A 23,019-nucleotide genomic window follows, 5' to 3' on the forward strand; every position below is an offset into this window, starting at 1 on the left:
GTGCCAATTTTAAAGGCAGAACAGCGAGAACACGATGAATCTGTTGCATGTTTGTCTGCCTGGAACATGGAGCCAGTCTAAAATGCCTTTATTGTAGAGCCGCATGCAGGATAAAGCCTTTTTTCTGTTGTATTTTTCTTTCCTAAAATCTTCCTTGCCTGCTCCCTGGCGCATGAGGAATTCATTCTGCTTGTGAGGAAGTTCACGTTCGTGAGATTTCACCAGTGCTGCAGCCGCTTCAATGAATTCTGACCATGTGAGGTTACCTGTTCCACAGTATGTCAGAGAAAGTTTGAGTTTTTCTACGTAGATGAGACAGAAACAGAGCAGGAATTCCTGTTATTAGTGTCGTGTTCTTGAGCTTTTGGTCATTTATTTCAACTCTTATTTTCATAGTGACCTAACATTTTCATATCTTATACTGTACTTTAAACATGGTCGATATACAATAAATGGCATACATACATAAAAACCCAACTCCTAAAGAGAAACAAGTATTACTACAATGATTTGTTAAAATAATTTGGGAAAAAAGAAATTTTTTTATGCAAAACATTTTCCTCTGCTCTGACAAATATCCTAAACCACAAATTAGGTCACCCAACAAATCCCCCGGTGAGAAAGTGCATCATTTTGATGAATAATAACTTAAGAAATAAGATAAATAGCTTCAATTAGAATATTTTTTGTGCTTTAAGTATTTATATTTATGTCAGTCTTTGACTTTCATGTTGTGAGTCTGATATTTGCTTTGGTTTTCATATTTGCTTCCTCACTGGCCCCCACTGAGCCCGTTTTAAAGACTTCCTGGCTACACCCCTGCTCAGCAGCCTTAAGGAGCATTTAACATTCATATTCAAGCATTAATATCTTTAAATATATTGAATATAACACACTAAATTAGAACTTACAGGTTGAAACCAGCAGGTTTGACGCACATTAATAAATATCATGAATAATAAATATCAAACTCTTTGTTCTGCTGCTGAAGAATCTCTCCATATCTGACGTCCATGTAGCTGCGTGTCTCTGTGTTCCCATTTTCACAGCCTGATCACGACTCATTTAAACTTACTTCATGTCATTCTGGATAAGCATGCTGACATAACTTTTTTAGATAAGCATTTTGGATAACTATGTAGAGAGTTATTTTCAGTCCAGCATCATTTAAGGAGCTGGGTTTTGTTTCTTGGTCAACTAAGTCTAGTTCTTAGTCTAATTCGCTGGTTTGAGCCTCCGGTTGTACCTGAGCATCCTAACCTCCATCGTTCCATCTGAGTGGAACGGTTCGGTTTTACTTCCTCAGATCTTAGATATGATGCATATATTTCACTCTGTTAGTATTATGTCACTCCATAGAAAAAATCTTCAATAAACTAAAGCTTGTGCACCAAATTCTTGTTTGTAAGTGAAAATCTGACTGCATGTTTGAATATTTTTCATTGTTTCGAACTTTGGCAACTTTGCCAGAGCTGTGCAGATGAAGCTGCCACTCACCAGTCTATGCTTGTAAAATAAAGTTGTTTTTAATAACTGTGCTGCAAACATGGAGACCATGACATTGTGATTAACCCTGATTATTTCTGTCAGCTCTAACAGGAGCCTGTTAAAGGTTCTCCATGTTAATCTGCCCTGTAGTTTCTAACATTTAGCTCAGCTGCACATCTTCCGCCTACTCATTATGCGTAGAATTGCATTTGTGTGGAGTGCCATGGCCTCAATGTCACTTCTGAACCTAAATGTAGCAGAATGTCTTCAGTTCTCTCTGCATCATCAAAAAAGATCTTGATTTAACTTGAAACATCAGAGGTTTTATGTGAAACACCAATTAGTGGTGATTCACATCTTAACAGATCATTTACACACTGCGTCTGCAGGATGGTGTTACTGCTGTTGTCATGTGGGTGAGTGAATGCTGTGCATCTATAAAAATAATAAAAAAAACATGCTAAGTTTTCAGAAATAGAACCCAGCAGGCTTCCTGTCCGTGGAGCACTTTCACAAACAATGCAGAAAGGTTTTATGAAGAGGTTTTATAAACCCACGGGTCGGATTATTTTCTCAGCCCACAGTGGGCTATGAAACACTTCAATTCCAGTTGGAAAAAACAGAATCAACATACCTGAGAGCCAGTGGGTTGTCAGCTGACGACATGGTAACAGAAAAGCCACCCACAGTGTTAACAAACCAATTACTGGAGCTGCCAGCTGCACATTAACAGAGCGTTGGCCTTAAAAGGCAAAACCTTCTTCACTTTCTCTTCTTTCTGAATCAGTTTGTCAAATTTTATGCATTGTTCATAAGATGAAATTGCAGATTATGGTGCAACTGAGATTGTTTCTTCCTCATCTTAAATTCTCAACTGAAGGTCTTACTCCTGCAGAACACATAAAAGATCTGCATCAACACTCACCTCTTTCTGTTTTTCCATCGCAGAGGCAGCTCATAAAAGAAGCTTTAAAGTCACACTAGGGACAAAATCCCACTGAATATTTAACAACAAACCACGGTGATTGCAGGCAATGCTTCCCACTTTGCAATTTTCTCTTTAAAATCTCCCTCTGATGTATTACTAGGTGGTTGTAAACATTACAGGAAGGAGAGTATTAACCTGGGAGGAAGGATAGTCTTGCCTGAATGATCAGTGGAGTTTCCTGACCAGAGATCTGAAGTGTCCGATTTTTGAGACACCTCTGCTAATCTGACGAGGTCTAAGAGGAATAAACATTGTTTTAATAAACAATATTCCTTCATTTTGTGCTATAAGAAAGAGTTTTAGAACAATGTCATGCATTTTCTGCAAAACTAATCTGATGTTCCAATTTGTTTTTCCTCATAGGAGGAGCTCATAGGAGTCTGTTTTCTGCATATTAAATCATGAGTTTGGCATGTTGATAAAGAGTTAGCAGCGTTTTGGGTTTTATCGTAATTATTCAATCAGTCTGTGTTCTGGGGGGATGAAACATTTGTTTGGAAGAAATTTCCCATCTTGGGCGTTGACTAATTCAAGGCCAAAAGTAAAAAGATGTGATTGTTCTGTTTTTATTGGGCTAATTCTTGTTTAATAGGTGTAAGCATTAACTTGGAATACAGTTTTACTCATTTGAAATAAAAATAATAAAACCAAGCTTGGGGTTCCGAAGCTGAATTGCTGCACCACTAAATTCAAGACAATGATTGAAATTCTCTGCTTTTGTTCAGATGGTTTGAATGATGGTTATTGGGCTTAATTTGAGCTCCATTAGCATCATTGTGGAAATAAAAAAAAAAAAAAAACTAAAATCCTCACATGTTCACAGATGCCAGGAGCTTTTGACTGCCAGCAAACGCAAAGCTTTTCTTTTTTTTTATTGCAAACCAAAGCCATCGTCGTGACAACTAATCTCCTCTTTCTCCTTTCCCTCCACCTCATTGTTGATCAGTGGCCTGTTCCTGTAAGAGCCGCAGCAAAATGCGATGATTATGAGCTGTCAAATGCCAATTACCGGTAATTCATCTCTGCAGTGAGGGGTAGATGAGACAGTCACTCGACAGCAGCCGTCCTGCAGCTCTTCCTGTCTAATTCATGCCACCTTTGAACAGTTATCTGGATGACATTAATGGGAGATTTGAATGGATGCTGGTCTGTTTATAGCCTGTTCCTTGTGTGGAATACGTCAAAGCTTTGTGGTCTTCTGTTTCCAGGATTACATTTCAAAATGAAGATGAATTAAATGCATCACCAGATAATCATGTAAAGGATATTTTTACACCAACAATGGAGTGGATGGCTTCCTGTGTGTGAAGGTCAGAAATAATCTGCAGAGCATCTTGCTAGAGTTATGTTTGTCGCCTGGATCTTCACTTTCATCCCCCCCACTTTCACCTGAAACACTTTTATTCTCCAAAAGATGAGCCACACAACCCCTGGGATCAGCGACCGAAACGTTCTAACAGCACACTCGTATTGATGGCCTGGAGCTCCGTTTAAACCTGATTGCCCGACGCTCTCCACAGCTGTTTCTCGGTTTAAAGATGCCACGTCGGTTGTCAGCCTGCAGTTACTCCTGACTGGCAAAAAGCTGCTGGATAGAGATATGATGGAGTCAAATGATTGCACGGCTAACCCCCATGTAGCGGCCCGTTCTGCCGAGGCAGACGCCGTTTTACTGCTGGATGAACACAGAGATGTGATGAGAGGAAAAGTAGCCAATCCTGCCGCTATTGAAACTGAAACGGTCTTTTCTTTTAGCTGAACAACCAAACTACCAATTACTTTTCAGGCTTCATAGTGACTGAAAAAGCATCTTAGATGGGAAAACAAGTGTTCTCATCCAGACCTTCTTTAACCCACAGTGTCGTTTTCAAAATTTACAGATTGTGCCATAAAGCATTGTTGTGGGATTTTAAACACAGTGATGCATTACTGGACTCATAGAAAAACAATACAATTATTTCATTTAAAAATCGGAAAAGTGATATGTTTAGACATATTCAATAAATTAGGACATTATTAGAAAGCTTATTTATTTCAGTAACTCCATCACTAAGTGAAACACAGACAGATTAATTCCACACAGGCTGATGTTTTCAAGCCTTTTTCTCTGTTAATTATGATTTCTGCTTGCAGCTAATGAAAACACGACATGATTAGAATATTACATATTATGTATTTTTAATACAGAAATAGTTAATGGAAACAATGTTTATGTATATTCAGATTTATTCAATATGTCTCTACATTCAGTCCCATTTTACCCTAATGCACATAATTAAAGTGACCTTATTGGTAACTATAATTTGACTTTGTGTAATTAAATCCCATAATTCCAACTGTTTTGTGATGACATCAGAAGCTTTTTAAACATGAGTCAACATTTTTTGCATGTTTGTGTGACATTCTCACAAAACTGTAATTCTAATAAATCCCCACAACTTCTGAAGCAAAGAGGTGGGAGTGTCATACTGTGGGATCACAGGAGTGAAAACATGTGCTGAAGAGTTGACACTCTGAACTGTATCCATGGCAACCCGAATGCCTGAGGATACAGCAGAATGAAAACTCTTAAATGCTTCTGCAGAAGCTTGGCAGAAGAGGAATACTGCACTCTGATAACCAACTGAAGCACGCTGCCAAAATTCACACAAGAGTTTCTGAAGAGAGAAAGACATCTGGCCAAGAATGTTGCCTGAACGGATTCCAACTGAACACCTTTGGGCTTTTTTGTGGAGATGGTTGCAGCTGAACAGCAAAATCCATGAAACAAAATGAAGTGAAGCGGAAGAAATATTTGAACACAGGGCCCCTGGATGGAGGTTTTTTTCTCCACAAATCTGATGCAATTAGTTAGAGGAACAAATTAAAATCCTATGAAATTCTCAGTCCATTTAGATGCATGTTACACTGCCTGCTGTAGCTTCAGTTTGATCCAGATATTTATTCCTTTCTGTCATTTGACAGCTGCTGGAAATCACCCAGATATAATCTGACACTAGTGACATGGTGACAGGCTGACAGGGGGGAAAAACCCTCCAAAACAAAACAGCTGTGCATCATTGCCTTCTATTAGTATGTGATTTGGATGTTAATGTGGATGAGTGAGCACCCCATCAGCATATTCCTCCTGTTTACACTGCACGCCGTCTACACGGGGAAGCGCCGCATAAACAGGCAAATGCCACAAGCCTCTAAATGTCAATTAAGTGTGATTCATCTCTCCGGAGCGTAGGGAGGCAGGCAGAGTATGGCCATTCATTTAACCGCCTCCCCTCTTCGACTTTCCACTCCGCGTAGCTGAAGCTGCAGCGTGCAACAGTAGAATAGGAGGCAAATTGTGGGATCATCGGGGTCATAATGGAAAGGATTGAATAGATAAGGTTTATTGAGGTGCATTGACACCAATTTCCCCAATAGCTCGTCGTGCATATGTTTAACCTTCTTTCTGAAAAGCATAAAGGCAGCCAGTGATTTCATTTGACAAAGATCCTTCTTCCAATAATTGTCTTTGTTGAATTACAGACTTCAATTGTTAAAGCTGAATGATGACAGCCACTGGCTTCGTACCGAGAGAAATAAAGTTTCCATCTAGAGTTCTGCATGACAATCATAAAGAGTCTGTTATTTTTTCACACTGCGCTATGCCAAACGACCCAACCTTTTGTTAACTTGTTCCCCTCCTCACCTGTGATGGCGCTGCACCAACACTGCTGAAAGAAGCGACACAAAAACCTCTGAAATAGACACTGAGTGCAACTTCCTTATTTATGAAACATAAACAAAAATGGAATCGGATTTTAGTGATAGCAGGATTTCTTTTTCATCGTTGGTAAGAAGACAAGCCATTTTTCTAACTCGCACTAGACTTTCCCATTTCTTTTGGTTGTTTTTACCCACAATTCCCTGCGCTATAATTCTTTTCCTGATTTTGGAGGAGTCTACGGTCCGCTTGGCATTCACATATGCACCCAAACCGCGCCAGAGTTCACTTCAACCAAGCTGAGGCAGAGGTTTGTAGGTGGACCAACATCAGAGTTCAATTACGAATTCACACCTGCCCAAACAAATCAGACTTTCTGGGCAAGTGAACTGGATTTCAATTAAAGTGGTGGACTAAACAGGGCTGGTGTGAATGCACCTTTAGGTTGCCTCTAGCTTATGTGTTTAAAGACTGTGCTAGGTTTGCATGAGGAATCATAAACCCATTCTAAGGTAATAGATGTGCTGGAGCTTTATCAGTCTATCTGGTCTGCTGCAGTGAAGAGAGTGCTGAGCCTGAAGCTGTTTCAACTCTACCCTATGGTCAAGAGATATAAATTATGTTTGAAAGATGGAGATCTAGCTCAGCTGTCTGTGAAGCTCTTGAGATCCCTGAGTACGGCAAGTCCAGCGGGTCAAATTACCCGGAAAGACAGGGAGCTGGAGCAGCCAACACAGTCTTTCTTTAACTGTGGGCATTATTGCAGGGGATGGAGTAATAAATCTCAAATGACGAGCACGACCTGTAACAATGTGGTAAGCCATGCATTTTAAAACTGGCTGCGTTTCAACAGGTCTAGTCCAGGACTCAGCTCTTTTTTCTGTAGTTGGCTTTGCAAATATTATACCCTCATTTCTTACTTAGCATTTCCATTTCCTCCCCCACCTGCCGTTTGAACCTTCACTTTATTCATTTTCAAATGTCCAGGAAATGGATTTTTATGAAATGATAATTTTTCAGAGAAAACAAGCGATATCACTTTAATAAGAACAATGTTTTACAGCTGGTTTGGTATGAATATATAAATAATAAGAAACCTCTCTGTCCTGATCTTGTTCTGGAGTTTAGTTTGAGGAACTTAATCGTCTCTTTCCACCTTTTAACTCTCATCCCGTTCTGCTTCTTCTTTTTGACCATTTACAAATGCACTTCCTGTCTCTTCACCCCTGAGTCTTCTCTGCCTACAGGCTCTCCCTGCCTTAGTCATAACTTTAACCCCTTTACATTAATAAGTCTTTTTCCTCACTTTCTTTTCGTGCTGTTATTTTATTCTGTTGCATTTATCAGTCTCTGTAATTTCCTTCCTTCCAGCTTCTTGTACACTTTTCCTGACTTTTTACTCCTAGATTCTTTTGAATATTTAATATCTAGCTGCTTTATTTCTCACCATTTATTCCCCACGTTACAGCACATTTTCTCTTATTATTTTTTGCTATAAATACATTTTTGACATCTGCAAATAATCTAAAAGTTTGTGCCTGTTTTTGTGTTTCTGGTGTGTGTGGATTTTCATATCAGTTTAATGGGATTAGCAAGATTTATGTTGATGAGCTAATTGAGAGGAAAGAGGAAATATAAAAAGCTGATGCAATCTTGGTTCTTTGTGTAAAACCTGGTTAAAAAGTGAAAGTTTGATTTTATGTGTTTGTGTGAATTATATGAAAGTGGGAGCCTTATTGCCCCCTCAGGGTAAAGACTGAGCTTCATTGTCTGAGTCGGTCTCATCTACTGACATTACAGTGAGATGCTCTGATTTATGCATGCAGCAACATGGCTAAGCATGCATATGACTTCACGGTGAAAAAAAAAAAAATCCTCATTCTTCCACATATTTGTAGTCACGCGGCTACATGCATGCTGTAAATCCAGCGTAACCCGGCATCGCCTGAGGCACACGTGCACACTTCTGCTTCTATTTTCTTTGTTTGTGTGACAGTGTTTTACAGCTGATTTGCCGCCTAAATCCTCCCCGGCCCGTTCACCTCCGTGCAGCTGCTTGTAACTTATTGTCCTAATCAATCCCTCGCACACTAAGAGGCTTTTTCAGCAGAACCACCCGGGGTTAGCGAGCAGTTAGCGAGCGCTTATCCCCTTTTCTTGCAGGGAGAGCGAGAGGGCCAGCTCAGAGCTAGAATTTTATCTTTATAGGCCCAGAGGCAGGCTGAGAGGGGAGCTGCAGGAGAAGAGACCCTGGTTGGATTTGATACCGGGTCTGCAGAGGGTTGGTGGCAGGGGGGAAGGGTCTCCGCATGAGGTCAGAGAAGCAGGGTGAAACAGAAAGTAAGACGCCCAGAGTTACTGTAAAAGTTACTGAAGTGAGAAACAAAAAAAGGGATTTGACTGTCATCCCCAAACAATGAAAGCCTCCTCAGAAAATGTGGCTTTTATTCTCCCAGATGCTGGCAGATTGTTGGACCGGATCACACACACAAAGGATTACAACTTCTCTGTTTTCCCCTCTCATTCCTCCTCTTTCTTTCTGCTTTTATTTCATTATCTCTTTGAGTAACTTTCTTTCTTCCTTTTCTAATTTAAAGTGTAACAAGTTCATTACGGTGCATTAATCTTAGGAAGTACACACACTGTGTTTCTGCAACATGTGTTATTTCTGAACAAAGGGCAGAGGCAGCAATTAGTTTTGCTGGTTAGAAACTTCCTGATGAGGATTAATTCATATAATTATGGGCTATTGTTTAAAGCCAGCAACAATTAATGTCAGATTATGATGAATTTATTTAGCACAAGGTGGAAACACAGAAAGGAAGCATTAAATGTGATTGCTGGTACTTTTTTCGCAGCATTTGCCTGAATATTAGCTGAATTTTGTTTCCTTTCTGCATTTAGATCTTTAGATGATCCTCTACATCAGATTTATTTAGAAATTCTGTCAGAACTAGATTAGAAGATGTCGACTTCAAACACTAAAAGCAACTTGGGCCGACTTTAACAAATTAAAATAGATTTCCCAGGAGAACTGTGATGCTATTCTATTTTTTACAAACTCAAAATATAAACTGATTAAAAATCTTAAACCAGGAAGACATTTTGAGTATTTGCATTTTATGCTGATGGGTCATAACCAGCTTGTAAGCAGAGGTTTCAAATATGTATATTAAGAAAAAATTTGTAAACAGAAGTAAGAGAGATAAATAGAGAAATAGATAATTAGTTAGCTAAATTACTGCTTCATCTCCATTTTTAGCAATAAGAGCATAATGTGAAGGTTGTTTTTAAGATAGGTATTTCGGTATTCTGAGCTCCAGCAGGTGGCGGTACTGTACACTGAAGGGTTGTTTGCCAACCGCCATTAATAAAAGAAGAAGACATGCTGCGCTGTCAATTATTTGTTGCTGTCGTTAATGATAACTGACGGTGTGCTAAAGAGCCTTTCTCTCTTGTTTTGCGCTCCAATAATGTGAAGGATTGTTCTTACGTCAATTTGAAAGAGTTTGTAGTTTGAAGAAGCCAGAGGTTTGTCTCTTTTCTTCAGTGGTCTTACGAAAGTCTTGCCGTTTTCTTTTGTGACGCTACTTCCAATACGCAGCGAGGTTTGTCTAATTAAACTTCCCTGATTCTGTGCGTGACAAGTTTTACACTCCGCTCATCTGTAACATCTTTTTCGGTCTTAAGCGAAAAGTACTGCCACAGCGCCTGCATTGGCTCTATTCCAGTAGTGTAGCATCTGCTTCTCTGTTAGCAAACACTGTTGTGGTCACCTGACCTGTGCATGCGCGGATGGATAAATATGCTGGGGCGGACTATTTGCTGGAGGGAAATGCTGGGGCGGACTATTTAGTGGAGCGAAATGCTGACGCGGAGTGTTTCTGTCGGCTTGCTTCTATCGGACATTTTAGATGAAGTCCGATAAAATCCAAGTTTTTGGTGTATATCGACCAATTTCCTATATCAATACTGGATCGAAACATCCCCAATTACTTCCTGATGGAAGAGAGAGACTGGCAAAGATCTATCCATGGACAGCTATTTTAGATTAAGTGGTTGGAATAAAATTCTTGTTGTAAAGCAAAAGATGGCCTAGTCCATGAAGACGTATGCAGATCGACCCACATTTACCTATTCTGAAGCCCAATAACCAGAAGAGAACATCAGCAAGAGAAGAGCTCAGAAAAAAGAAAACGCATCTCCGAAGTCCAAAGATTTGAAAAGTGGGACAAAGTTTGATTTTCTGACAAAAAAAAAAGGAAAAATAAAACTGTGATCTGGATGTTCCCAATAGGAGATTCCACTGGAGATCCATCATGATCTGGAACTTTTCCTTCAGTCGCACAACTGAGCTGCATGTTAATCAAGGGAATCATTTCATTTCTCTCCAGTTTTCAGGTTTTGATGGTCTTTCTGCTCAAATTGAAGCACAAGTGATACATTTTCAACCTCTTTTCTAAACTTGCTCTTTAAAACCAGGTCCTGCCAAGCTCTGAGACTCTGTTTGTCTTCTTGTCTTGCTGCTCTCTTTATGTTCAAGGAGGTCGACTTCCCTATTTGTTCTCTGTGAAGTTATGCAGGTCCGTTTGACCGGTGATGCTCAGCAGAACTTTTCCTGCTTGGGGTTATAAGATGATTTTGCTTTTGCATCAAAAGCAGAAAATTCCCAAGAGGCGTGGCGTTCCTGGAGGCTCGCCTCCTAGCGTCAGCAGCCTGTGGGTGATTTTTACTGTAATAAGCAGGAAAACTGGCTGAGATGCTGCCTGAGGCTTGTTACCAAACATTTTTATCTTTAATTAAGTTATAGCTCCAGTCGTACGCAACATTCGTTCTCTACTAGTCATCTTCAAATGGTTAAAAATGTAATTTAGAAGAATTTTGCAAATCCTGATTTTCCCTTTTCTCTTGCTGCAGGTGTTGTTGCTCAGAAAGTGCGAGTGGAGGAAGAGTTGGAGGCGTATCCCACAGAATCTGTCGATTTGCGCTGTGAATTCGTCGATGGAGGGAGTTTAACCAAGCTCACACAGGTTGGCACAAAAACCAACACGTTTTAGCTTTGAATGCTTCGGCTTTGATGACTTTGATGACTTTCTAAAGGTTAGAAGAAGGGAGGACTGGATTATTTTGGGGCTAAAATTCCTCCGTCTCCCAAAAACTTTCAAAGAATCAACAATAAACATGTTTTTCTGAAAGGAGATTGACTTTCTGTTGAAAAGAGTCTCTTTTTATAGAGGTAAAGAGCAGATTTTTATGGAAACCTGAACAGCCTCCACAGCAGAATAAAAGCTGGCTTTAAGAGGCTCCATCAACAAATGGGTGGGGGGATGAAGCACCAAAGGATGAGGGGGAAACATACTGATGGATCCCTTTTTACAGCAGCATTCACACAAAGCATTTTTTTCTGTGAATCTAAGCTTTTCTCTAAGGATTTCAGAAAACATTCTTTATTTTATTTTGCACTCTAATGCTATTTAACCTGTAAGTGAGTTGTTATTAAAAGCATAATTTGTATTCTGCAGTCTTTTCCACTAAGTGTCAGCTTAATCAGCTACAACTAAGCAACACTTTTCTGAACATTGATTTGTTTTAATGATTTCCACATATTAAACGTGATTCTTTGGTACAAACCTCTAATCATTCTGGGATAGCATCATTTTTCAAGATTTGATTTAAAATGCTTGAATTTAAAACGGAGAATTTCAATAAGACAAGAAAATGGCCAAACAAACACCAGACAACATTTTTAACTCCGTTACCTTTAATGCAGGTTCAACTCTTCTATGAATGCCTTCCAAAAGGTTGAGTCTGTTTTTGAAATAAGTGACCACTTTTTCAGAGCTTTTGTAATCAGACACTGATTACAAAAGCTCTGTATCACTGTATCACTTATACGTCTGATGTTGGATGAGAAAATCTGGCTTGTAGTTTGTTCTTTTTCATCCGAAAGGTTTTCTTTCTGACTGAGGTCAGGACTCTCTGCCTCTCAAAATATTTCCCATCAGTCTTGCTTGCTTTTTCTGTGCCGGTGCACAGTGATGTTGGAACAGGAAGGAGACATCCACAAGTTGTTAGCACACAGTTGGAAGCTTGAAATTGTTCAGAATATCTCTCTGTGTAGAGCCAAGCAGACTTATGCTTTGGATTACCAAATGGAAAGGTGTGAGTCATCACTCCAGAGAGCCCATCTTTGCTGATCAAGAATCCAGTGCTTTGTGTTTCACTCTGATGTTTGTTAAAGCCGTCTGCATGCCTCGCTGGTCATGAAAGTGATTGGAACGCAGCAAATCAGTGATTCAGATGGGTGACCCAATGCCTTTGGAAAAATAATGTCAAATTAGTAAAGATTTGGAAATTCACTTTGTTTAGATGAAATTACTTACTTTATCAGCATATTTTAAATAATCTCATCTTGCACACTGCAAAAACACAATCCTAAGTATTTTTGGTCCAGTTTCTAGTGCAAATAACTTTGTTTTGCCCTATTTAAAGTGTGCTAACTTACAAGTATCTTTCCACAAGAAACAGGAGCTGTTTTAGGTTAATAATTCTTCGATATTGATGAAACACTTGTTCCACTGACAGATTTTTTCACTAATAACAAAACATGTTCCCATATTACAAGTGAAATAAGTTAAATTAGTACATTTTTTTCAAAATTAATATTAAGAAATTAACTTGGAGCAAGTTCCTAAAAAGTTACTTGTAAGTTTTGTCTTATTTCAAGACATGTGCACTAGAAACTAAACTAAAAATACGTGGTAACGTTTATTCATACTGTAGACAGTTCAGTCCAATCTAACAACAATTCACACAAAGTCAAATTCAGTTTGATAATGATGATGACATCTAAAATTTTCAAAGTCACAGTGTTACATCCAGATCAAACCTGGATGCAACAGAGAGAAATGACTGTTTAAGACACAGGTGTCAACGTCCAGTCCTCAAGGGCCGGTGTCCTGCAGTTTTTAGATGTGCCACAGGTACAAAACGCAGGATTGAAATGGCTAAATTACCTCCTCCTTGTGTAGATCAGTTCTCCAGAGCCTTGCTAATGGCCTAATTATTCTATTCAGGTGTGGTGCAGCAGAGGCACATCTAAACGTTGCAGGACACCGGCCCTTGAGGACTGGAGTTTGACACCCCTGGTTTAAGAGGACCAGGACTCCAGCAGAACCAGTACCAGCCTCTGTATGGACGGGGCTCTAACCATTTGAAAAGTTGGACAGAAAAACAAAAGAAATACAGGGAGAACCAGGAGTATCAACCTACCAACTAAAGGGAAAGAAAAACAAAGAGCCTTGCGTTTACTAAACTTTCTGCCTATATAACAGATTCATATTTGCAGCAATGTTCTATTGAGCTGCTGACAAGAAATGAGAAAGAAAACAGCAGCCTTTGGCATTGATGTTACAGAATAAAAAAAAATCATAGGGAAATAAATGTAATCTAGCAGATGCTCTGCAGAACTTCTGTTCTACAGCAGAAATAAACACGCCCACACCTCCATGGAAAGGTGCCACTAGTTGGTGTTTTGTTCAGATGTCCTCTTTCTGCTGAGTGAGTCTGTGTATGCATCCACCCCTGCTGCTAAAACAAACAGCTGCTCTGCGCTACGGACAACAAAGCTGTCCGACACGTCTGAGTCTGTTCCACAGGTCAACTAAATAATTGCTTTGGTCAACAATTCATGTTTTATAAACTTCATATTAGGCCATTGGCAGGCTCTGTTAACACGTACAGAAACATCACTGATTACATGAAGTTCTGGAAATAACTTAGCATTATTTATGTCTGTCTTACATCACAAATTTAAACCTTAAACATCACAGAATTTAATGGATTTATATAAAAACATCCAATGTAAGCTCATTATGAAATTACATAGACAATCCTCTCATTTCCTAAGTTTATATTATTTTAGATTAAAGAAGCACCAATTATGTAGAAATAATCTAAAGGTACTTTCCATGAAACAGATTTATATCCCAAAATATGTATTTAAATATGTCCAATCCTACATTGAAGTTCAGTTCAGTATATTCTCAAGTTTTGTAGTTACAATGGTCTCCCATTATTTACAGGAGCTAACAAACAAAAATGCCTGCAATTTCCCAGCTGTATTTTATTTAGAATATTTCAGATATGCTCTACAAAAAAACTGCAATTTTCTGCAAGTAAATTGAAGTTATTTTCTGCACAAAAATCCACAAATGCTGAACTGTGAATTGGTCCCCAGACAGTGTACAGTGTTCAAAGCTAAGTAGTAAACAGTTTTCCATCTGAGGAGCCCAGGTGGTTATTTCAGGTTATCTCCTTTACAAATGTATGCAAAACTTTTTGTTATCCTGCTAATGTTGTAAAATGGTAAGAATTTTGCAATTACTGTGTTTCTTTTAAATGAGAAGTTAATTAATATTATACTTGGATAAGTCTGCTCACAAGGCCAGTACATACACAAAGCTCTTGTACGAACTGGCATGACTGGTGTGATGCAAAAAAGTGTTTCCATTACAGTTTTTACAATTAGCCAGAGGAATGCCATATTATAAAAACTGACATTAACTTCACCCTGCAATCAGATATTAAACATGCCGCTATGTAGGGATAAACAAATCAAACTAATTAATTCTGCAGGAGCTGTGATGGTTTTCACTCACTTTCTGCCCATTTTGAGTACATTTCATAGAATACATAAACTCCAGCATAAATGAGCTGTTTGCTAGTTCAGTTGGATCTTCAGGGATCTGTTGCCTTCAGGCTGCTGGTTGGAATCAATAGGTAATTTGCTCACATATACAAAATCAGAAATTGCACATGGATTCATTAGTCCTGTGTTTTATTTTCGCTGCAATCAACAACTGAACAGGGAGTCTCGTCTCCTAATTTGAGATGATATGTGGTGTAGAGTCTGTATCCCTGTTTGTATCCCCCTCTGTTTCTGCGTTATTTTCCCCCTCAGATGTCATTCGTTTAGATGTTTGCTAAATGTGTATTGATGAGCTGTATTCCCTCTCCTTCCTGGACTCCCACTTTAGCAAATATTCGGCTGTCTCTTTGAAAACAGCAGAGAAAAATGAAATCAATGTGGGAAAGCATCACAGTGTTCTCCCTCAGGACAGAGTCTCTGCAGATATCGATATTTGTCACAATCAGAAATCTCACAAAGAAAAGCTTATAATGGTCCTTGAGAGGGAATCTGTAAGTAAAGCAAATCTTTCATTCAGTCCCGTAAAAGATTTATGGCCCCTTTACCAAAATGTTTTTTCTTTCTTAACAATTTGGCTAATTTTGTTGCATCTCAGCAACTTCAGTGTCATCAAAAATTTATCTATTTAAGTAATTTTTGTCTAAAAAAAAAAACCCTAACATTTCTGTAGCTGTACTGCAATGAACTGAATGTGGAGGACATGTGACAGGAATAGTAATCTAAAAAAGAATTAGTAAAGCTATAAGATGCATCCATCCAACATCTAGAAGATGTCAGTGAACACATGTCAGGTTCTTGGTGTCAAGGCCCGTACACGCCGTCATTAGAGTTCTTTCATCAGATTCAAGCAAAGTCCCTGAAGTTTCTATGGATGGCAGATTTACTGCTTTCACCAAGTTGGATTGTTCTATATAGAATGATCCAAATGGGAAACTTAAAGTCCTCTCCCTCAAATAATCCAAACAGCTGACAGATGATTGAAGGTTGTCATGTAGAGCAACCCAACCCAGATATTTTGTGTAGAGACTTATTAGGCTTATTCCAGCCAATAAATGCAATTCCAGTCTTCGAGTGCCACTATCCTGCAGCTTTTCCATCTCTGCTTCAACACACCTGAATCAAACGAATAATTAATGACCAGGCGCTAGAAAACCTGCTGAGATGGAAAGAATGTAATTCAGCCATTCGATTGAAGTGAGTTGGAGCAGGACGCATCCAAAGGTTGCAGGAGAGTGAAACTTGAGGGTTGCAGTTGCAGACTCTGGATCTAGTGTTTTACATTACGCTAAAACGGAGAGATAGTGAGCTAATATTAGAATAGCTCTTTCCCTACTTTTGTCTTCCTCACAAATGAGGTCAGACCCTCTTATTAGAATTAATGAATATGCTTTAATTCTAATATTGACATGTTTTACTTCTCAGATTTCTGTACAAATTAGCCCATTAAGACTTGCTGTCACCTTACACAAGTCCTAATTCCGTTTGAACGCTTCAGTTGAAATCAGTTTTACCTTCATATTTTAAAAGCACCTGAACTTCTATTTGCTGCTGTACTGAACTGAGATTCAAAGTTAGAAGTTATTTATGATAGGGTTAGGTCACCAAGCGCTTACATAAAAGACTCCATTGTCACAAATGCAGCACCACTCTTTAGTGTGTTCTCTTTAATGTTTGCACACAAAATTACAAATATGTCCCAACACAAATCTAACAGTAACAAAGTGACGCAAATGTTCCCATTTCATCTGCATGAATCCATGTAGCCTTTCTGTTCTGTATCTTGGTGCAGAAAGTGATGGAAAGGCAGGTTTGGTAAGTCTTTCTGATTATATGTTCAGCTGACTGGATAAATAAACCATTCAGTGTATTTTAGTGGGAAATGTGTCGCTTTAAGCGGAGCCACTCGATGATTATGAAGTAGCAGCTAAGAGCCTTTTACTCTCCACCTCCTACACATGTAAACATAAATCATTGGATTCTCTGACGTCAGCTGTCCACACTCTGAAACTGACTCTGATCTGCAGGCAACTATGTAGTTAAAGCTGTAATAATAAACCATAAAATGGCAAAATGTTACTTTTGTAACAACAGTGGTGGTTGACGATGCTTCTTCTTCTTCTGTTTTTTTAAAAAACAATTATATCATCCATTTAGATTTCTTATTAATGTAACATTTTATTTTCGTTTCACAATTTAGTAAAACTGATTCTTTTTCTTTAAAGGTTTTGTTGGCTCTAGTTGCCTTTATTTGAAAGTAGTTTGACAGGAAACAGGGTAATGAGAGAGGGGGAAGACATGCGGAAAATGTCACAAGGCCGGGAATCGAACCTGCGACCACCGCCACGAGGACTAAGGCCTCAATACAGGGGTCGTGCTTTGCCCCTGCGCCACCACAGCACCCAAAACTCATATTTTAAATCAAGGTTTTAGCTGGGGAATTGGTCTATAAAATTCAATTTAGTCATTGAATAAAATGTTTCGTTTTAAATGTGATTCAGTTCTGTTGTCCTTGCTCTCCAAACAAAACCGAAAAGGCCTGTTGGCATTTTTTATTAATTCATATTTAACTATGTAAAACAAATATAAGTTATGAAACTGGGTTTTTCCATTGCACAGCAGTTTTTTTGAACTGCTGTGTATTTTGCATTCTTTTATTCTCACTCTGCTGCCTTAAATTTGCTCATTAATGTTCCAGTGTTTATTAATACACTTTGCTCTCCCAGGTGTCGTGGATATGGGAACCTGTTGATGGCCAAAGGGACAACATTGCCGTGTACCACCCAACCTATGGGCAGAGTTTTCCCAATGTGGCCTTTAAGGATCGAGTTATTTTTCTCCAAAACAATCTGAGGATCCCGTCCATAAGGATTAAAGACCTGCGCATGTCCGATGCTGGGCGCTACACCTGCGAGTACGCTACGTACCCGTCTGGAAACGAGCAGGGAACCACCACGCTCATAATGCTCGGTGAGTACATATACCAAACCACAAACAGCTGTTTGTGTTGTTCATTTATGGATAAATATATGTCAGGCCCACATGTGAATGATTAAAGCACTAAAATCCTTCACAGGACTTGTACTTTCTGTCAGCGGAGCTTTGGAAAGGCTTTGAAAAACTCCTCTTACTGTTCATCTTTCCTCTCTGCCATCTGCTTATCTTTGCGTTTTAAAACAAAACGGTTCCCAATGGACCTGAAGTCTTAGAAGACTAAATTTAAAGCCCTGCCAGATTTTCTCTGGGTTTATCGTGATAACATGCTGCATAAAATATAAGGAGGATTTCCTGGAAATTCTCTTGATTTGACTCCTGGGGTTTCTCTAACTCTCTTTCAGAATGTGAAGGAAGACTCTCAGGTAATTTGGGAAAATGTGTTGATCTGATATGATCAGAGGGTAATTTGGAAGATGAGATAACCTGCAGGTGTTTTATTACAGAACTTCCTACTATATCACTTATACGTCTTATACAAAGATTGCAGAGATTTAGCTTCACCAGCATTTTGTCTTCCTCTTCCTGTCCAGATATTTAAAATGGATATGCTGTAATTAGTTTTTGACTGGCGCATATGTATTCCTTCTGTATTTGGTACAGTGTGTCAGAAATTATAACTTGCAGCATGGTGTAAATAAATGTTTCTGTAGCCCTTTTTATTACACAGAGATGCAAGCTCTCTTTTAAAGGAAGAGAACAAAGATTTAAAATAAAACATAATTTTTTATGAACCTGTTCTCCACTTTAAAACCCAAATATGACAGCAAAACAAACAATTAAAGATAAAAAAAAGCCAAAGATGTTCTGGCAGTGAAACCTTTTCATCCCAACACATGCGCGCGGGGAGCTGCCTTTATTACATTTCGTCCACTAATCAGGCGTAACATCATGGCCACCTGCCTAATGTTGCTTTGGTCGCCGTTCTACTGCCAAAAACAGCCCAAACCTGTTGAGGCGTGGAAGCCTGTGGACCCCCGAAGGTGTTCTGGAGTATCTGGCACCAGGATGTTAGCTGCAGAACCTTCTGCCTCGGTCCAAACAATTAAGGCAGTAAATTACAATGACAATGGATACAATGCCACTGTTCCCCATGATGCTCTACCCAGGACCCCAATGTGACACCATCTTGAAAGTAAACCGCCACCAGGCCTGTATTTTTAAATTAGCTAATTTGTCCAGTCAGTTACAAATGCTTTGTGTTTAAAATAACTCTACAAAATGTTAAAAAGACTGGGATTTATATATGGGAAGCTTTTATTCACTAATGCATATCTACTAAACAACTAGCTATAACTATTTTTCACTTTGGACATGGGAATATATTCTCACTCCTAAAGAATGACCTGAGTGTTGCTGTCGTTTGGTGTTTGTTTAATCAGAACAGAAACTTTTTGTAGGTTCTGTTAAGGTAGGAAAACCTGTTATTACTCCTTAATCCACACATGTAACAGAGCTTAAGATCAAATTTAATATGCAACAATCATGTCATTTACCTTTAACAGACCATAATCCATAATTAGTTGTTTGCTAGTTGTCATATTACCTGTAGTATTGTCAGTTGCAATAATAAACAAGATTAAATAATTGAGAATTAATATATAACTAATATGAATAAATGGAAGTTGGTTGATGGTTAATTTGTGTTTCAGAAAGTAAAGTTCTGCAGTTTGATGGCCAAAACCAATATTTATCTTGTTTGAATTTTTAATACAAGTGTAATAAAATTATCTTATTCATTTAATAATAATAGAAAAGTCTACCTTAGAAAGTGATGAGAAGTTGGATTCAGTCCCCCTTCCTGATTATGTATATAATACTCTAACAGGAAGCACGTTTCTGTAGGCGGCCATCTGCTCCAACATGACAGGAAACCGACAAGAACAGGACAGAAATCTAACAGGAGAGATTAATGATGAGCAAAAAGCTGCAGAGCAGGAACTCCTGCTAGAAATGGAAAGAATGACAATATGGCACGAGACGTCCAATGGTTCATGGCAGCATAGCTAAAGGGACGGTTCAGGGACAGAACAGACAAGTTCCATTATAATAGAGGGAACAAATGTGACCTGGTACCAATGGTAGAGAGGATGGGTACTTCAAAGATTGAAAATATGAGGGTTTTTTTTTTATTATTTTGCACAATTTCAAAACCTTCAGTGCCTTAAAAATTACAATTATGAAAGCAAATGTAGCGTATTTGAATACTTAAAGTGAACAATATGTGTCGAGGAGCAAAGTCTAAGATGCCAAGTGCTTGTTCAGTGTTAGCTTTTACCCGCTGCATTGTCAGTTCTCAGCAGACTGCAAAGCAGCAAACACTTACAGCCAATAATGGGAGTAGTAGAAAAATGCCACTGAGGCTGGCGTCTTTGTGGTTTAAACTGAGTGGGTGTTAAAAGGCGACACATTCTTTTTGTAATCTTAGACTGCTTTTACTATTTATCCATTTGCCTTGTCCAAAAGAGAATGATGCCAGAGTTTTTTCATCTCCAAAAAAAATAAAAAAAATAAAAAAATTAGAAGGCTTTGTGCTTAAATAACAAACTGTTTATTTTGTTGTTTCACTGAAGTGCTGCATGCACACATTAAAAATGAGTCCTGGAAGAACAAGAGCCTCCTACATTCAGCACTCTGCAGAAACAAACGCTCTAACATAATAGACCCTGAGCTGAATAGACAGTTTAATATTCTCTAGATGCCTGGTGCTTTTATTCATCACTCATTCTTCAGGGAGAGATGGGATTTTGATTCCTTGTTTTCTGTCTTGTTGGTTTAATTTGCAAGAGAACATATTATTAGTCATTTCTGTCACTGAACCAGTCGGTCAAAAGGCTGTTTTTCTATTGTAAAGAGACAAACGAGAAGAACTTTTTCAAACGGGACTGTGAATAAATTCTTACCTGTTTTTCATATTAGATTCAAGAATATTTTGTCTCCTACACAAACATTTAATATATTTTGTTTCCCTCACTGTCTCAAATAAATCAGACTAAGCTTTTCCTGAATTTTGTCAGCTCGGATTAGCAAAATAATTTCTTGGGGCTAAATTCCAGAATAATTATGGATTTATAAGCAGCTTTTATTGTACTTCAAATTCAGAATTTGACATAACTTTTTTCTGTATTTTGTATAATGGGTTTGTAAACCGAATGACTTGGGCCAAATGTTTTGGATATCCTTTAGGTTTTTCATTGTAGTTTGAAACTTTGACCCATTCCTCCTAACAGAACCAGTATAACCGGATCAGGTTTGTGATTTTTCAGCTCTTCTCACAAATTTTGAGGCATTTTCTGCAGGGTTACTAATAATTAGACCCATAGCTTCTCCTTAATGACATATTTAATTGCATCGTACTATTTTTGCTTAATGATAAATATGAACATTAGTCTTCTTACCTTGTCAAAATGTTCTCTGTAAATATACTGCGGGGTGTCAGTTCTAATAATTGATGGTTTCTATCCATCACCGTCTTCTTTCCTCATTAAAGGTTTAAGATAAAATGACACGTTTGGTTCACATCCTCGTCTGTTTTTGCAGCATCCGCCATTTTTAAAGTGAAATCAAATAAATAGAAGTGATATTATGTTAGCAGTTGTCTGTTTTTTGACCTGCTTTACAAGAGTGTATAAGTTGTTTTGACGTCTGTCATGGAGGAGTTGGCCATTTTCTAAAGAGCGTGGCGTCATATTCAAAGGGTCAGTAGGTCATAGGGATATCCGTTCCAGAGAACTAAGTACACAGAAGATGCATTTTTTGTTGTGATTCTGTAAAAGGAATATGGAGATATTTTCTGGCTTATGCACAGAAGGATCTGGGCTAAGCCTCCCAACTGCTGTTTCTGTTGGCACAAAGTGGAGGCAGACTGGGAAATACCTGCTGGAAAGCTCAGTTGTCTTTTTGTGTGGATCTGAGGCGGTGCCAAACTCCCTGAGACTGAACCTGGCCCTACTGAAAGCATTTGGCAAACTGAATACCTCGAAGTCACTGGAGAACAGTCATATTCTATCTTCTTGGAAATGCGATCCATATGAGCCAATCACATTAGACCCCACGGCTGCTGGAAGCCAATCATATTACGTTGTATTGGATATTGAACCACGGGCTCCCCGATTGTATCATGACTTATTTTGGTATGAATACATAATCCTAACAGCATTTATTGGTTAGAGCAGCACAGCCAGGCAATACTGTTAGCTCTTGTTGGAGTGTGAATTTAAAAAAAATCTCTGGCGTGGCAGTGATTGATGGCATATCATCTTGGATGGGGACCACACGTAATAAGTGGCAGCCAAATATATTGCATCTTATTGAATTTAGCGAAGCCAGCAAGACAGAAATATGATTGCAGGTGAGGGTGAGTGGAGTACATTAGAGGTCTGGTATATGTGCGTTCATACAGCCGCTGTTTCAGACGAGGGTGTTAATGTACATTCAGGTGAATGGAGTGGAGCTGACTTCACTGAGGGGAAATAAATGGTGTTTTTTTCTGCTTAATTCTTTCAGAAACTATCCTGTTTGAATTTATTTGTTTGGTTTGCTGGTTGAATTTCTTATAAAGCTGTAGTGGCTGAAGGTATTTCTTAGTGTGACAAACGTTTCCTCTGAAAACAGAAGCTGTTATAGTTGCACAAAAAATCACAATTTGGTAAATCTGAGCAAACTCATATTACATAAGAGGTTTTGGACGCCACTGCTGATGAGGCATAACATTATGAGCACTGGCAGAGGAAGTGATCAGGACTTGAGCAGGTTTGACGATTAACCAAGTTGTTACGACTAGACCACTTCACCAAACAAGACTGAGTCACTAAATAAATCCTCATGTTGTGGGCGACTTTAAGACCCACTCAACTCGCTAAATATATTATCAATAGGGAGACAATGAATGGATAGCACATCAAATGTTGTATCCATCAAAGTCTTGCATCCAGTCCTTTGTGATCGTGATTTTGCACACAATGATATATATGTTGGGTTTTTTTTATTTCAACCATGATGGTAGTATAAAATCATGCACAAGAACAAGGAATGCAAATTACATATTTTTGTACCACAGTAATCTTAACATGCTCAAAATTGCAATGACTGTTGGAAGTTCGACACACTGTAAAGCTCTAGCAATCATGAGATTTTTGCTGA

The 23,019-nt window shown here is 38.6% G+C and overlaps 1 protein-coding gene across 3 annotated transcripts in view; it reads left to right on the top strand.

The window, feature by feature from the left end:
• pvrl2l (PVR cell adhesion molecule related 2 like) overlaps positions 1-23,019 on the top strand; it is a 318,757-nt gene that overhangs the window by 132,423 nt on the left and 163,315 nt on the right. For all 3 annotated transcript variants that reach the window (XM_028035766.1, XM_028035767.1, XM_028035765.1), the window contains exons 2-3: positions 11,094-11,206; positions 17,610-17,853. In XM_028035766.1, coding sequence (XP_027891567.1) covers positions 11,094-11,206; positions 17,610-17,853 — 357 coding nt within the window. The remainder of the gene's footprint in view (positions 1-11,093; positions 11,207-17,609; positions 17,854-23,019) is intronic.

The sequence above is a fragment of the Xiphophorus couchianus genome, chromosome 13 (genome assembly GCF_001444195.1).
Source record: "Xiphophorus couchianus chromosome 13, X_couchianus-1.0, whole genome shotgun sequence".
NCBI classification, from domain to species: domain Eukaryota; kingdom Metazoa; phylum Chordata; class Actinopteri; order Cyprinodontiformes; family Poeciliidae; genus Xiphophorus; species Xiphophorus couchianus.